Below are 14,647 nucleotides of genomic sequence, written 5' to 3' on the forward strand. Positions count from 1 at the left end.
CTGAAATCCCTACGTTTCCTCTCAAGGAATATTCATTGCATACTCTAGATGGTAAATAGAAAGTAGAGGATGGTTGGCCTAGATTTTCAATGTTTGAAATATCTTTGTATACTTTCCTAGGTTGTTTTGGTTTTATACCTAGAAAATTTCAAGGCAGCTTTATTAAAGTTCCCCAAATACTATCAATAGCATGTGATTATTTTTTGTTCTCTCCCATTTTTCACGTATATTTTCACCCTTTGAAATTCTGTTCTGTATGGTACACGAATGTAAGTGACCGCTTCATTTAATTACACTCTTTTTCCATAGAAGTCTTAAAATGCCTGATTTTCTCTCCCTAATTACTACAAAACAAGTCTTTCAAAAGTTTCGTTTGAGTATGAACATTTCCCTTACAGAATTTTACAACAGCTCTTTTAACTGGCTTCCATTCCAGATGGCTATTGGTGCACACTGTACTTTATTTTCTCCTAGCAGGTATATTATGGCATTTCTGTAGACCTGGTAGAGCTGTATAGAGCTATTTAATAAGAGAATGAGAAGACAAAATTTCAGGATCAGTGATGCACACCGGAATACAAATAAGAACTGAAAAGTAATACAGTGAAAGATTAAGTGGGACGAAGCGCACATCCTACCACTAAATTTACTTTCTTTTGTAGATTCAGTGTCTGGGTTTTTTTATGTACCTTTCATAAAATACAAATTAGTGAATTTGTGTTAGCATGTGTGGGCATAAGATGTGTAATCAAAATAAAAATTGATGTTAACTTACAAAAGCAGCATGTGCTTGTGCTACTATATATACATTCAAAATACATCCTAGACTAATTTTCTTACCATATTCACAAATAAAAAATCTTATAGCCATTTTATTGTGAAAAATTAATGTACTTATTTAAATTGTTTTATTGGCATATGTACCAGTGAAATTTTTTTAAAAATAAATAAAACTAATGTTTACAGCAGGCTGTGCTGGTAGCTGTAAAAATATTTGCTCGTCATCAAAGGTATGAAAATACCGGAGATTACAAAGTTCACACAGATAGTATAAATTGCTTTCCTCATGCTCTATTGAATTAAAAGTCATAAATAGTTAAAAAACAAAGAAAAGAATTTTTATGTCCTAGATTTCTCATTTATATGTAACGTTTAGTGTACCAAAATATGACGGATAATGGGTTAATTGTTTGCATTGTGTTATATCATTTCAGCTGTAGTACAGTATGATGTGATAGAGTATAATCTAATCTGACATAGTACGACGTAGCGAGTGGCAACAAACATCACAGACTGCTCAGCGGACTTTGTTCTACTGAAAAACACGTCATTGCCCGCATGAAATGTTTAGTAGTTTATGTTTTGTTGATGAAGACCCAGCGTCTAATTGCTGCCTGTGGCTTTTGCCTCTCGGCACGTTCTTGGGCTCCATAGTCTGCCTCAAGTTTGTTTTCCTTCCTCAGGCCTTTTGGGAGCTGATAGTGCGCAATAACAACTGAGTGAATCCAGAGATCAATGTTGGGCTCCTGAAAGCCTGTTAGTAGGGCCTTCTTCTCATGGAAGCTCTTGTTTATTGTTTGCCATTAGGGGTATAAAAGGTAGCTGAAGCGTTCAGTACATAAGCTTTACATAAAGCATACAAAAAGTTAACAGCATTAGTAATAGAGGATTTAGGGGTACTGTCATAACGCATATGCTTTGTATAATGAATATTCCTCCCTGTACAAGCTAAAAGTTCAGATTTCTTTCTGTCTTCCTTCTGATGGAAATGAAGTATCCCCAGAAATATCTGATCTTGTATCAGTAACCACTGAAAAGTTCAGTCAAAATGACTTTTTCTGAACTCTGGATTCTTTGGTAACTGGCTGCGGAACCCGAAAGGATAGTTTGGTAGCTCCCCTCTTACCAAATTGGTCCTCTCATAGGACTCCAGTAGCATGATTCTGGTGATCAGTTAGAGCAGCGTGTGTGGGGGCGATGGGTACTGGATATGGGATAATGAAAATTGTCCTGTTGCCTCCCATGTTTGACCTCCCATGTTGGTTCCCCACATTCCCAGACTTTGTGGTGCCAGGCAGAAAGATTTAAAATGTAATTCCTTACAGGTTTTATTTCTGGGTTTTGTTTGAGGGGTGTCCCTCCACCCTGCCATCTGTAGGAAGGTTTTGGGATATCATATCAAAAACTGCATTTGCCCTGGACATAAAAGCTGGAGACATAGATTCTCAAAACATATGCATGTATGGGTATTTTAACATTGATACACTTCCATTTGAAAGTTTCTCCCTTAGGGAAAAGAAAAAAAAATCTTGTTAGAGATACACAGCTGTTTATGGGAGTCCAGAAATTAATAGATTTTCTAGGTTAGTTTTATAATGTTTCTGCTTCCCGCTTCACTGGAACAGTCCCATATGTGGCCTTCTCCAATTGTTCTACTTTAGCCAGTGTTTTCTGCACTACATTTGGAAAAGAAATCAACTTTCTAGTGTTAGTATCATTGTAATTCTAGTTTCATGCATGGCAGAAGCCGTGCATAAACAGAGCCAAGTTTAATGCATTTCTAATTTAAAAAAAAAACCCCAAACAGTATGATGCTAACTTGCAATGTTATCAAATTGCTCATCATCTTATTTTCACAGCTCACCATGTTAAAACTGGGACCTGTGAAGTGGTGGCACTGCACAGATGTTGCAATAAGAACAAGATAGAAGAAAGATCACAGACGGTGAAGTGCTCCTGCTTCCCTGGGCAGGTAGCAGGTACCACCCGGGCAGCTCCTTCTTGTGTTGATGGTGCGACTACTCTATTGTTTCCCTTCATTGCATGTTCATAGGGTGTTTTGTTGGGTTAATGTCATCACTGAGAACCACTCCATTACAGTTAACTGTTTAAAATAAGAGTAGGAAGGCTTCTGCATTTTGAAGGGGACGCCCAAGGTGAAGGGGAGGAAGATGGGAAAAATGGATTATTTGCTATTACTCTGTGGAAATGCTAAGCAAAATTATTAGATGCCAGTGAAAGAGACCTCCTGAGAAGCTTAATTTGATCTAACTAAAAGAGTGCCCTCGGAGTTGTATGAAATTCACTTAATTAAAAGTGTTTATGCAAAATCTACATAAGCATATCATTTTCATGTGCTGCAGTCTTACATTTTATTTATACATTTATTTTTATCATAGAGGAGCAAATAAGCAAACAAACAGAATATAGTCCTGGCTGGTTTTTAGTCTTTTTAGATCAACGCTTTTTTTCCTATTCACGGTGCAATATTAATGTTTTACTTAACAAATCTGGCATAGGCTCATATGTTTTGTTTGGGAAAATACTAGCTGATTTTTCACATCTCTTTCTCTGAAAGAGAAGCAGGATGGATTCACCCTTTACGTGATCTCTTTACTGTTGATATCTTGTTGGCTGTCAGAGAAGCTGTAAATATGTCATCATTGGGGAATAAATTTAATCAGGCTATGCTAGACTATATAGCAGGTCAGGCAAAATACACTAACTCAAAAGAAGGTACTCTACTTCAAAATTTGAAATCTGGCTGAGCAAGAAAAAAATGAGGGTTGGAAAGAGATCCTGTGAAATTAGTTCCTGAACTGCAGTAAATTAGAAAAAAAAACCAAAACACAGTAAAGAGATTGACTTTGAAGCACATAGCACCTTGTGCAAATTGAGGCCTAATACAATACAGGAGAGAGGAAACAGTCTAGGAGGTTCCTGGAGTGTGTGGAAGATAAGATAACTTCCTGACACAGCTGGTGAGAGAACCAACTAGGGAGGGCACCCTGCTAGACCTCTTGTTCATGAGCAGAGAAGGACTTGTGGATGATGTGATGGTTGGAGGCCATCTTGGGCATAGCGATCACAAGATGATAGGCTTTTTAATTCTTGGAAAAGTAAGGAGTGGTGTCAGCATAACTGCTACCTTGGGTTCCAGAGGGCAGACTTTGGCCTGTTTAGGAGACTGGCTGACAGAGTTCCTTGGGAGGCAGTCCTGAAGGTCTGTTAGGATATTAGGAAAAATTTCTTCACTGACTGGGTTGTCAAGCATTAGAACAGCCTGCCCAGGGAAGTGGTTGAGTCCCCATCCCTGAGGTATTTAAAAGACATGTAGATGTGGTGCTTAGGAACATGGTTTAGTGATAACTTGGCAGTGCTAGGTTAACAGTTGGATTTGATCTTAAAGGTCTTTTCCAACCTAAATGATTCTATGATTCTGTGATTCTGATTTCTTATGAAGATTCTGAGCTGGCTGAAAATCACAGGCTAGCTGTCAGTCAATATATTTCTAACATTTTAATGCACAATAAAAGAAATGTCACAGCATAATGACATATTAAAGTGTCCATTTCAACAACATGCAAATATGTTTGTGTTCCTCTCTTGTAGCTTCAATAGTGGAGCAGAAATGGTGGTGCCACATGCAACCATGTCTTGAAGGGGAGGAATGTAAAGTTCTTCCAGATCGTAAGGGATGGAGCTGTTCCTCTGGGAATAAAGTAAAAACAACAAGGGTAGGTATAATACCAACCTTACATGTTACCAACAGGTAAAAAAAAAAAAGTGCACAGGAAATTGCGTCCGCATAGAAGACACCAGTTGAGAAGACTAAAGAAGCGTGGGAAGAGAATCATACTGGGATTGGACTTCTTGGTCCTGCACACTTTTCTCAGCACGCTTTGCAATTGCTTGAACATGGTAAGCAGTGTGCCAGACCTTCTCAGGTAAGCAGTGGAGATAGTAGAGTTGAACTCTTTTTCAGCTACCAGTAATGATCAAATGTATTATAATCTGGTATGTATTTCTCTCTGAAACCAGTTGCACAAAGTCTCTACACCCTAATAAGCTCTTCATTCACAGGATAGCAAACAAGTGCATTTTTATCAGTAACATGGAATTACCATGTTTCTACAAAGATACTGCTGAGTATGGTAAGCATTTGATGTGTCGTGACAGTATGATCTTCTGGTTCTTTCTGTCTTGTATGACTGGGATTTGCTAAAAGGTTTTGACAGAGTTTCAGTGAGTTCCTTATCTCCATTTGACACTTTTTGTGTTATTGGTTCAAAATTACATCAACAGAAATACATCTAACATTCATCATATATAATGCCTGAAAACAAAGTAAACCTGCTGTCATCTCAGCTTTTCAGTGGCTAACAGGAACAGAAGAATAACAAATTCTTCAGATGAGCATTAAGCACTCAAACTTCCTAAGACTACACCATTGTATCTCTATAGGGTCAACACAGTTCTTCATCAATTTAAACCAGATTAAAACACACTCTGAACACACACATGCACGTGCGCAAGCATAAACACCTTCACCCCTACACCCCACCACACATACTGATGACTGGTTTTGCTTGTAAGTATTTAGTAATTGCTTGCAGTGTCAGGCCATAATTTGCTAGTGTGGTGTTTACTCTATGCGAGTTTTGAGTGTCTATGTCATTTGACTGAAATCTTCCTTGCATAGGCACTAAATTTGTTTTTAGTGAAATGTAATATGCGCTGAGTGAATTACATTCCTTCTGTTCCACAGAGGGCTCTACGCGTCTCAGTTTCTCTACGTATATGTCTTTAAGACATTTTGAAATTTTTTGAAGGAAGGGTACTTTCTAAATGTTTGATACACAACTCCACTCCTGAATCCTCTTTCAAGTGGGTTTCTTCTGAAGCTAACCTTGCTTGAATGCTGCCCTCACTTAACTTGGTACATGCCAATGCAAACCTAATTATATGCACGTAACGTGTGCCCATGTATATTATAACCAAAAGGAACTAGATAGAATTTAATAACAGTAATGGAAATAGAAAAATTATGTATGTGTGCGTTTTGAAATTTGTCCTGGCTACTACTACATGGCACCATCAATGTTGAAGAACACATGCCATTTTATATTTCATGTGAGTGTTTAACAAGCAGTAAGTAAAAGTTTGGTCTGGATTGTTTCTGTAGGAAAAAAGAGGTCACAAATGAGGGAGATATCAATTAGAATCACCTTGAGGAGATTTCTTCCTGACATTTTGTCAAAAGATAGGTTTTTCTACATTGGTCAAGGTTATGAAGTTCTGTCAAGAGCTTGTGACTCTGTTGCAGACTCATAGGTCTGGCTCTTTGCAGGAGTTGGGCTTGTCCTCCATGAACAGTGTCAATCCTCAGGACATATTTCATAACTCTTCAGAAGTGAAGCTATGAAAAAGCCAGCCCAGTTCTCTATTTGACATCTTACACACTGATTCAGTACGATGGCTACCAAAAGCTGCTTGCAGACCTACCACCACTAAAAGGAAAATACTAATCCCCTTAAATCCCCCACTATTTGTCCTGCCTTCCAGTTTATCCAAATACTAGATGGTTTCCGCCTTCTTCCTTCATTTCCCACACAGCTGCAAAGCTGTTTTGACACAATAGCAAACCTGAACTCAAATTTCTGACAGAGTTGGTTTCAGTTACTGAAACCAGGTGGCAGGTGAATGGAGGTCTCCTTCTTTCCAGACGCAAGAGGCTGAGATTTTAACAGATGTCGTTCTGATGCCCAGAAAAATATACTTTGCTGGTGGAAATGTGAATGATTCTTTGTGTTAAGAGAGTAGCTTATTTTCAGAAAGCAAGTACTTTTCCCTAATATGTTGTGACTACAATATTTTTGTAGCTCCTCTTTGTGCTCCCCAAAGCCTATATAAAAAAGGGGGAAAAATTCTGAAGTGCTCTGTAGCTCCAAAACCCCCTTTTTTGAGAAAAATGAAAAGACCTGTACAGAGTCAGTATTAAGAAGTCATGAATAATAAGTTTCTGATGGTCAAAGAAAATAACCAATATGTGATTATCATGTATAATGTAAAAGCATAAAGAAACAAACTCTAACTGAACAACTTGGGTGATTTAAGCGTATTGCAGAAAAACCTTGTGAAGGCTTTCCTGAAAGGCCTAGGAGGGTTTATATTCACCTCCAAACATTTTCTGCAAGTTTGCCTCCTTCATGTGCAGAAAAAGCAACCCAATCACTGAAGTACTATCTTCTCTTCTACAGGATACCAAGTTCATAAGCAGTACCTACGTTTCCACATCTCGAGCTATTAATTGTTAAGCACTATGTTAGAGACAAAACTAGTGGAGGAAGGAGGTATTTTGCTTGTCCACCTCTGTTAGCATATTTGATCACAGTATTGTAAAAAAATGATGATACTAACTTCTTAATACTTATGGTACCAGTCACTAAGCAGAAAGACCAAGTGAATAGTGGGAGAAAACGAATCGATTTCTAAAAATGTGGTCTACTTGACATTTTGCATTTTGTTCAGATATGCGGATCTAATACGGCAATACATGAATAACGAATTAGTAATAACATGACTGTTATGGTGCTCAGAATTCATATGTCAAGAAAAGTCAGGTGGAAATTATTTATCTTCAGAATGCAAAAGCAGGTATTATGGAAAGTTCGAACTGTTTTTATGAGTTTGTCTGCGTATTAGTGGGAGAAGGCCAACGTTAGGATTTAACCATGGAAAAGGAATGAATACAGGGTGGGGGAAGTGTGTATGAAAGGGCTGAGTACTGACCTAACTTGTGCTCATTTAGAATTTACTATTTTGTATCTATGTAGCCTGCAGGAGGGGAAGGGGAGAAAAGGCAATGACAATTTAGCTAAAACAGTAATTTTTTTTTTACTTCAGATAAAGAAATGCATGTTTACATTCCTGAGCACTGTATCGCAACAAAAGAGGATGTTCAGGAATGCACTAGGAGAATTACGAAATGATTATGTGCATAGCTGAGATTTACCAGGAGAATTGTGGAATTCTCCTCCAGACTGAGAAACTGTTGTGAGAGGAAGAAATTGATTTTTTTTTCTATATGGCTGGCCTCAACATTTTGATAAACAAACACAAAGCGTTTGTCATGTTACCCTCTTTAAATGATGACAAAAGCATTAAAAAGGGGAAAAAAATTACTTTGAAATATTTTTTTCCGTAATAGACTTTTTCTAATACAATTATTTTAATTGAAAAAGCTCTCCTGGTTGTGTTTCCTTTCCGCTTTGCAAAATAAGGAATATGTCTGTTTAAAACACAGGAATTTTCCCATCAATTGAAAACTACAAAATTTAGCAGTATTACATATAAAATTGACAATGACATTAAAAAACTGCTATGAGTTTGTATTAAACAAAGGAGCCCTTTACAAAGGCTGGAAAACAACATTTTGAGGAGAAACAATATCATATTTCTCTCAGTTATAGGATGTATTTCACACCAGCAGTCTCTGGATAGGGTTTTTTCCAGCATGTCGTGGCTCCTGGCCAGCCCGTAAACCCGTGTATCCTTCCTGCAGAAACTGGAGCACAGGAACACAGGTGAAGTGGTGCATCCTGGGTCTCATCTTGACATCCTGGACCTGCGACATGACTGGAGAAGTGTGCACTTGAGCTTGGGAGTGGGAAAGTGTCCCTGGGCTGATATTTTATGAAGATACAGAGAAATAAGCATTGATATTTTTGAAGTGAAATAGAATAGCATAGCATAACAAACATAGATTAGACTAGAGTAGACTAGACTGGATTAGACAAGAGTAGACTAGACTGGATTAGACTAGACTAGAGTAGACTAGACTAGACTATTTCAGTTGAAGGGACATACAACGATCATCTAATCCAAATGCCTGACCAAATTAGGGCTGACCATATTAAAGCATATTATTAAGGGCATTGTCCAAATGCCTCTTAATCACTGACAGGTTTGTGGCATCAACCACCTTTCTAGGAAGCCTGTTCCAGTGTTTGACTACCCTCTCAGTAAAGAAATTTTTCCTAATGTCCAGTCTAAACCTCCCCTGATGTAGCTTTGAACCATCGCACGGTAATGAAATAGTGCCTTGTCCTTAAGCTTTTAGTTTGATTTGGTAGAACTGCTTCTGGAATGAGGCATAGTTTTACGCTAAGTACTAAGTTCTGGTTGATATACGTGGAGTGGAATTTACTGGACTTTGCTTGGGTTAGGACTCTCTTGAGTGAAATGACTAGCCTAAACGCTAGGCTCTTCTTTTTAGTATTGGAGAGGATTGTTCAATTCCAGAGGAGAATTTGTTTTGTCCTAAGATAAGTCAGATGAATTATCTTCTGCGGGTGCTTATGGCTCCCTAATAACTCTAAAGGAAAGCTCTGATGACTAGCTTAGCAACTAACATTTAGATACTTAATGTTGAATCAGAAGATGCTGGCGTGGAGACTTTACTCTCTTTGATGTGGTCTTCAGTAGGAAGGTGGTGAAAAGAGAGAAATATAAGAGAAATTTCAGAAATGTTCATGTTCTGAAGATACACAGTTATGAGCTACATCGGTGAATCATAATATGATGAGCAACATGTCCAGTATCCGAAAAACAGCAACCAGTGCATTTTCTTTTAGAATTGACTTGGTATAATACTACTAATACTACTAATGCTACTAATATAAATTAAACAAAAAGATCAGATATAATGCATAGCAGGTATTGATTATTAACCTCAGAAAATCTCTACAAGCTGAAAGTGAACAATGTTTTCCTATAAACAGGTGAAAGTAGTATTTTCATACAGGTCATAAAAGGCCATCTCTTGGAAATGAGCATCCGACTTTTGGAATAGCTAAGCACCCACACTTTTATGAGCGGCAGAAGGAACTGCAATTGTCACTCTGAAAACTGGCTGTTATTTTTAATATGTGGAGGAAAGAACACGGCAGAATAGAAAGAAATCAATATCTAATATATTACTATGTAACTGTATGCCAAACCAATATTAGAAATAGAGTACTGTAAAAAATAAAATAAATATTACAAGGACAGAGAGAAATAAAAGAGAAATATTACAGGACCAAAAATAAATCCATATTGAGTATATTTATCTACATTCCAAATCCAAATCTGCCTTCCAAATCAATACCAGAGATAGACGACTAGTGTGAAAAGAACAGAAATATTGCCAGGATGGAGAGAAATCCATACTGAGAGTGTTTATCTGCATTCCAGAACAATATTGGAGAGAGCCTGAAGTCAGATATTTGTAATATTCCATTTAATCTAATTTTACATTATAGCATCCAGAGTTTAAAAGAAACTAAAAATTGAATAACATTCTTGGAAGAGAGTAAGGTGTACCATCCAAACACACCAACTGGCTGCACACGAAGCCAAATGGTGTTCAGTATGTGCATTCCAATACTCTGAATCAATGCAGTTCTGCTGCTACCTATAAATACCGCTTACATTTTTACCCTATCGCCTCTTTCTCACTTGCAGATGCTGGATTGTTTCTAAATTAATTACAGCTGCTGAAAGGAGAGGCAGTAATTTTATTTATGCTTCAATTTATAATATCTGCTGTTCATAACCCTTTCGGCACAAGGAATGAAAGGACCACTGGTAGGTACCTTTAGGTAGTAATGCTTTGCAGTGGGATACTGAGATTCCTGGCATCAGGAGGCAGCTTTAGCAGTGACTCAACTACTACCAGTGCTGTCATAACCACTGCTTGAGTAAGACAACATAATACAAGAGAGCTAAAATGTGTCCCTGGATATGAGAAGAAAATGGCATTTTTCTTGTAACTGAGCCTGACATCAGAGTTAGCAATGCAGCTACGTTAGTTGTTGGTCTGTGCTTCTCCGCATGAGGAACAGACGCATAGGCTCTTTAAGCAGCAGCAGAGGGGAAAAAAAAATGGAACAAGTACTACTGTTTTTTTCTGCCAAAGTTGAAAAGAAATATTGCCATTGTGGTAGCCTATTCCCTCACATCTTTATTCCTTTTCCTCCTCATGGCTTTTCAAAACAGCAGTAGTAGTGACACGTAATTAGAAAAAGCAGAAACTCATCATATAAACATTGTGCATAGGTTATTCTAGGATGTTTCCGATAGACCAGATATATGGTGGTTGTGGTCAGTCAGTGCTAATAAGGCAATGTATTTCTCACATGACATTTTTTCAGTGTGAAACTGCTACTAACTTCCCTCACATGAAACAATTTGCCTTTTGCTTTGACCACTGTGACACATGAAATGCCTACAGGATAAATCGATGATCTGCCATGTGTCAGTAGTAAACAATGACAGGAAGATTATTTAAAGGGCTGTATGAATAAATTAGGAAAAAACCTCAATGTAAAACTGCTCTTTCCCCCTGCTTTCCTTCAGGCCCTCTGTCTATACACTCCTCTCCTTCTACCTTAATTTCAGATGAAGATTTATAGGAATAATACACATGCATACAGTGACTAGCAATACCTTGTGGTTCATAAAAAGGATGCGATTACAATATAAGTAAGTGCGCAGACTGTAGCAAAATATTACCCATGGAAAAGAGTGATTGCACTTGTGACAGCCTCTTTGTTGCTATGGTATCTCTTTCCATGCCTTTGGCTAATCTGTCACTAGGAGAAATTTGCAGCTGTCTCAGCATGTTTCTCATTGCTAACTCAGAGACCCACTGTATCTAATCTGTCATTAACATAGCAATAAGTGGTACGCACACATTTTCCTAAAAATACATACAAGTTTCAGGGGGCAAATGAGGTGGTAATGGAAATAGAGTGACATTTTCTGGGGTAAAGCTAGCTTTTTATATTAGTCAGTAATTATTGTTTTGATCTAGCATCACAATTCTTTTATATAGAAGCTCTGTATTTTTTGTAGGGCACCTAAACATTAATCTTTTGGGACACTTGGACATTTTGATGAAAATAGTTAGCATTCCAGCCAACACATATTACAAGGAATCATCAGTATTCAGGGCTATGCAATTCACTGATTTTCTTAAACACAGCTGCTATATACCAAATTTACTTCATTAGCGTGGTGTGCCTAGTTCTACCCTGTGAAAAGGTTCCTGTTGCAAGCCTACATTTGACATGAGTTTAGGCGTACTGCTTGATGACGTTCATTTGTAGGTCACAGAAATCTAGACAAGTCATAGTCCTTTCCCCAAAGACAAATGTACATAAAAATACCCACAAAACACAAGTTAAGGTGAAAAGGATTAAAAGAGGAAATGCTGTCGTGTGAAATGTTATAAGCAAAGTCACAGACTGAAAAGTCAGTTGGGCAGGTAAAGATAATCCAAACATTCAACTCCCAAGAAATTTTCAGTCTCAATTTTTGTTTAGTTCTGTTCTGACTGAGTCCTATGGATACTGATATTAAGAACTGAAAATGAGAAACATCAAAAGAAAGAATGGGTTAAAGACGATATTCGTAGGTATCTCTATTTGGGAAGGAGGGAGCCTGTTAATGCATTACTTGAAAGAGAATAATTTCTAAAACCATAATAGTATTTTTATTTTATTATTAGCAGCTTTTGTGTAGAAGGCTTGCAATTTTTCATTTTTTTTCAGTCCATTGCTGCATCTCCTTGTGAATACACTGTCTTGTCTGTAGCTATTCAGAAGGGTTACTCTCATTTTTTTGTGAACAGACACACTGTACCAATCATGAGAAATGAAATCTTTTGCAATCCCTTCATCACACTCACAGACTGTTAGTAATTTATGCTGTGGTTTATACATTTTTATGAGGGAATAGCTTTTCCTAAGGTAAGACTGTTGCTAGCATCCATTGTAAAACATCATTTTAGCTGCAGAACCTGAAAATTGACAGAAATAGTCTGAAATCAAAGGAAAATGTTTCTGCAATATTTAAAGAAAATGAAAATGGATTTCAGTTGCATGTCATTAATTAACTAATCAGTGATTTTTGCAAGCATTTCTTTCTTCCACATGGGAATCCTCCACTCCATCAGTCCAGCCAAGAGGTTTTCTGCCTTTGTCCCAAAAGATTCAACTTGTGATTTATTTTTTTTTCTTTTCTTTTTCCCTCCAATTTGTCTTTTGCTGGCATGTTTGAGATACTGACCTCATGTCTGAAGAATAATTTTCTGCCTCTGTGACGGAAAATAAGAATGAGTTTTGAAGGCTGTATGTAAATTACTGGTTTTCTCCACTTCTCCATGAAGTGGAAAAGTCCTGACACTGAAATAAAAGATGTTGCCACTCTGATTTCCAGCTCCATTCTGCCAGTCTCTTTGCCCTTCCACAGCTGTGTTAGAAGGGCTCTTTGAATATCTAGCAGTCCTTTTTAGTTTTCCCGGAAAATCCTTGTCAGCTTCTACTACCTCACAAGTTACCATATAGGAAGATGATACTTAAATGCCAGTATTGTGTGAGTCATGCTGGCATGCTCTACAACTAGTGCTTCTTCCTTGCCTCACCCTCCTTTGCAGTCTGTAAGGGTTTCTTTGGATCATTTCTGCGAGTCAGAAATGATACGTTTCAGCTCAGAGGAACTGGAGCGTTCTGAGACCTCACATTACCTACTACCTAAATAGCTGCCGGCAGCACTCTTGCCTCTTGCGATGGGTATTTGACACAGGCTTCACGAGCTGTGCATCACTGCTTAGTTGCAGAACTGATATGAGGGAAGGGCAAAGTGGCCCCCAACTGTCCAAAAGGTATTACTTTCAATTCTCCAAAAGCCCACCGTTTTCTTGAGGTATTTCCTTACTCATTAGGACTGTTTCTAGAAAACCCCAGAAGTACTGTCCTGTCGCAGCGCTGCTTTTCTGCCTTCTAACAGGGAAGGAAATGGATAATAATATCAAGCGGAGAAAGTCAGTCGTACAGAGCGTTATGCACAGTCGCTGTTGGAGTGAACAACTCTCAAACCAGTTGAAATCAAATTACTCAGATACTATTCCCTTGTACAGCAAAGTGAACATGGCTGTAAATCTTACTTATTTCTCCATAAGAATAAAGAAGATAGTCCTGTCCTGTCTGAGAACTGTTCAAAATGAAGAAAAAATGGATTTCAGGCAAGAATAAGTGGAAGATTGATGTCTAGGACTAAATGAAAAAAAGAAGAGGACCAGCATAAAATTAATTTCCATAAGAATTCAAAATTGTTCATGTTTTTTATCGCTTGTTGTTTACTCCTTCCTCCACCTTGGTGAACACGAGGTTCATCTTAGGAAAGACACTACTGCTGTGTATGGAAAGAAGACTCCAAAGGACTTTATGTGTTCTATAAAATGGATTTTGAGCTTTCTTCTGCTGCATTATTAGCAGACATAGATGATTCCTTCTCAGGTCTAACTGTCCTGAGTATTATTCATCCCCTTCCATAACTCCAGTGAGAAATTTCACAGAGCTCTGAAGTGGAGATTCTGGGTGAAGCTACAAAATACCCAGTTCACCATGACTTATTTGTTTGATGCAACCCATAGAATTATATTGGCAAGACCTCTAAAACCAGAAGGGAACACAAGTGTGCCTCCAGTTTATGAAGATGGATACGATCTCAAGGAAACAATGGATTGTGTCTAACCAACATGTATCTACAAACTCAGTAGTAGTAGAAGATTTGAGAATTTTAATGGAGCTGCATATTTTAAGAGGTCCAAAACATCTTTGCCTCTTCAAGTTCAAGAAGGACAGAAAATATCTTACTGATGCCAGCCAGAAGAACAGCAGCTTGTTCCTTCATCTTGAATTCAAGCTTTGTGGCTCAAGAACATGTCCCTGCCAAAAGAAGACCAAAAGACTTTACCTCTGCTTGTGCTGTTACCAATTCAGACAGATGCCCTGAAAAATCAGAGTAGTTGTTCTTCTGG

The 14,647-nt window shown here is 37.9% G+C and overlaps 1 protein-coding gene across 5 annotated transcripts in view; it reads left to right on the top strand.

Moving 5' to 3' along the window:
* Positions 1–14,647, top strand: part of TAFA2 (TAFA chemokine like family member 2) — a 195,572-nt gene that overhangs the window by 167,611 nt on the left and 13,314 nt on the right. For all 5 annotated transcript variants that reach the window (XR_010069510.1, XR_010069512.1, XR_010069511.1 and 2 more), the window contains exons 3-4: positions 2,640–2,792; positions 4,393–4,517. Coding sequence is in view for 1 of the 5 variants with exons in the window: in XM_063323072.1 (XP_063179142.1) it covers positions 2,640–2,792; positions 4,393–4,517 (278 nt within the window). In the remaining 4 variants the exon portion in view is untranslated. The remainder of the gene's footprint in view (positions 1–2,639; positions 2,793–4,392; positions 4,518–14,647) is intronic.

The sequence above is a fragment of the Chroicocephalus ridibundus genome, chromosome 1 (genome assembly GCF_963924245.1).
Source record: "Chroicocephalus ridibundus chromosome 1, bChrRid1.1, whole genome shotgun sequence".
Classification (NCBI taxonomy): Eukaryota; Metazoa; Chordata; class Aves; order Charadriiformes; family Laridae; genus Chroicocephalus; species Chroicocephalus ridibundus.